Below are 2,319 nucleotides of genomic sequence, written 5' to 3' on the forward strand. Positions count from 1 at the left end.
CCAGTGTAGCCAACTGCATCACACCACTCTTGAGCACACAGGATGGGTTCGTTGCATTTCGCAGGAAGTGTTTCACTGAACACACACCGGGTAATAACTACTTAGCTTGGCGGTTCCTCACGGCCACTGTTCAGTCTCTGGTCTACCCGTATCACTCCAGTCTAGGAGGCTTGTGCTGAGAGTGAGAGTGTGAGGGGCTTAGGATTCAAGTACAAGGTGAGGAGTTCAGACGGGACAGGCAGGCATCATGTTATATGACTACTCGGTTTACTGAAAGATTCTCTAAACTATTGGTTCTTTTGAAGTTGAACATACCAATATTTGATCAGAGGGTCAGACACCTAAAACCCTTGACAAGTCCAGGATTTTTTTTTTTTTTTGAAATAGATAGTCATAAGAACATTAACAATTGGATAACTTAAAGGAAGTGAATGACCTTCAGGATATGAAGGAAAGGTAGGTTTTCACACACCATCCAGCTGGATGAATTCACACATTTAGACCACGAGGCAGTCGAAAACTCACTTCTTAAGAACACCATCTCATTGAATTTTTACATCTTCAAAATGTGTTGTTATTAGAAATGTTTTACAGATGAATGGAATGAGACTGGAAGTAGATAAATAACTTGCTCAATGTCACACAATTCAAAGAGGTAGAACCAGGCCCCAAGGTATTCCTGTCTGAATCGTGTATTCATTTATGCCCTTTAAAAGGCAGAATACTGGACAGGACAGACCATTGATCGGAGCCAGTTCGGTAGTTTTTATGTACAGGGATGCCTCATTAATCTCATATTACTGGGGAATGAGCTGTTCTACATAAGTGAATATTTCATGTAATGGAAGCTTTAAGCACTAAAGCTTAACATAAAACTTAACCATTTTTGCAAGGAATCTTTCTGGCTAGCATTAGACAGTTTTCTTTTGGCAGCCCCATTTTCTCTGTTTTCTAATGTAAGCCATCTGCAGACCCAGCCTAACTTACACAGGCTCAGGGCCCATGAAACACGGACCCAGGTGCTCACGGGCCCTCCTTTCTATCTGCGGAATTGGAATCCGAGTTCAGCTCTCTGGTTGTTGGAATGGGCACCTTTATGGGTAGTGAGCTCCGATTTCATTCTCACATGGTGACGTGAGGGATGGCAGACGCTACTGGCTTTATTTGTGAGCAACTGCGGCTGGGTCAGCCCAGCCGAGACTGTGGAGACTGATGTACGGCATGGGCTGTGGTCTAGCAGTCCTGGAGGCCTCACTGCGGATTTCCACGCTGCTTTTCCTAGCATAGAGCCCTGCTTCAGCCTTTTGGATAGTTCTGAGTCCCTGCATTAAAGATTTGCGCTCTCTCCTGATATCAAGAAGCACAGACCAGGGCGTGGTTTCATTGCATCCCGCCTCGTGCGTACAAGCTCGTGGATTCTGATGATGGCTCAGGCCTTTTGGGGTTTGCTGGTCTGGCCAAATTTCCATAGCTCTCCTGATATGCTTATTTCAATGTGACTATAGCTTGCTCCCCTCTTAGGTGATGATTGCCAAGTAAAACCACTGGCTTGGGTATTTATGACACCTGACTTCACTTTTGAAGTCACTTAAAATTTTGACAAAGTAATACTTCTTATTTTTTTATGTATTTAATACAGGGCCACACTACCCAGCTCAGACTCCTAGTGATCCACCTGTTTTCTGGCCTCCCAGTGCTGCTGATTACAGGCATGCTCCACTGCCTGGTGTCAGTGGCCAGAGGCTAAGCTTGCCCTGGGGTGGGGCCAGCACTGCATGTGGTGCCAGGGATCGAACCCCTGTCCCTGCGCTTGCCTAAGCAGGTGCTTAGTCCTCTGGGTTATCTCACTGGCCCTAAAAAATGATATTTTAAAATCAACATTGAAGAGAGCTAGAGAGCCATAGGGTGTGTGTGTGTAGGGGAGACACGGGGAAACAGTAGCCCTGCACAGCTATCCCATATGTTACCCTTTCCTTAACTCATTTCAGTTGAATGTTAGTTCTTGATTATTATTTTTTCCATTTCATTGACTTCTTATTCTGAAGAAGAGGATATAGCACCCTTGTATAATACCACATCCTTGCTTTCTTTTGTGTTTCTAAATAAAATTACAACAAATTTCCCAAAGGGCAATCTCTTTATTGATTGTGTTCTGTAGGTAATAGATTATTCTTATATGGAAACTCACATCTCTCAGTTAACGAGAAAATTTTGTGCATCAATAGGTTGGTAATTTTTTCTCTTCAGTTATTCTGTTCTCTTTTTCTGAAACTACCACAGTGGTTGATCCACTAGTTACTGAATGAACTGAGTATACTC

The 2,319-nt window shown here is 43.5% G+C and overlaps 1 protein-coding gene across 1 annotated transcript in view; it reads right to left on the reverse strand.

Annotated features, from left to right (window-relative positions):
- Positions 1-1,160: 1,160 nt before the first annotated feature.
- LOC101578321 (zinc finger CCCH domain-containing protein 14-like) overlaps positions 1,161-2,319 on the reverse strand; it is a 5,015-nt gene continuing 3,856 nt past the window's right edge. Inside the window, exon 2 of the mRNA XM_012517291.1 lies at positions 1,161-1,347. Within this exon, the coding sequence (XP_012372745.1) occupies positions 1,161-1,347 (187 nt within the window). The remainder of the gene's footprint in view (positions 1,348-2,319) is intronic.

The sequence above is a fragment of the Octodon degus genome, unplaced genomic scaffold (assembly GCF_000260255.1).
Source record: "Octodon degus isolate 3935 unplaced genomic scaffold, OctDeg1.0 scaffold00162, whole genome shotgun sequence".
NCBI classification, from domain to species: Eukaryota; Metazoa; Chordata; class Mammalia; order Rodentia; family Octodontidae; genus Octodon; species Octodon degus.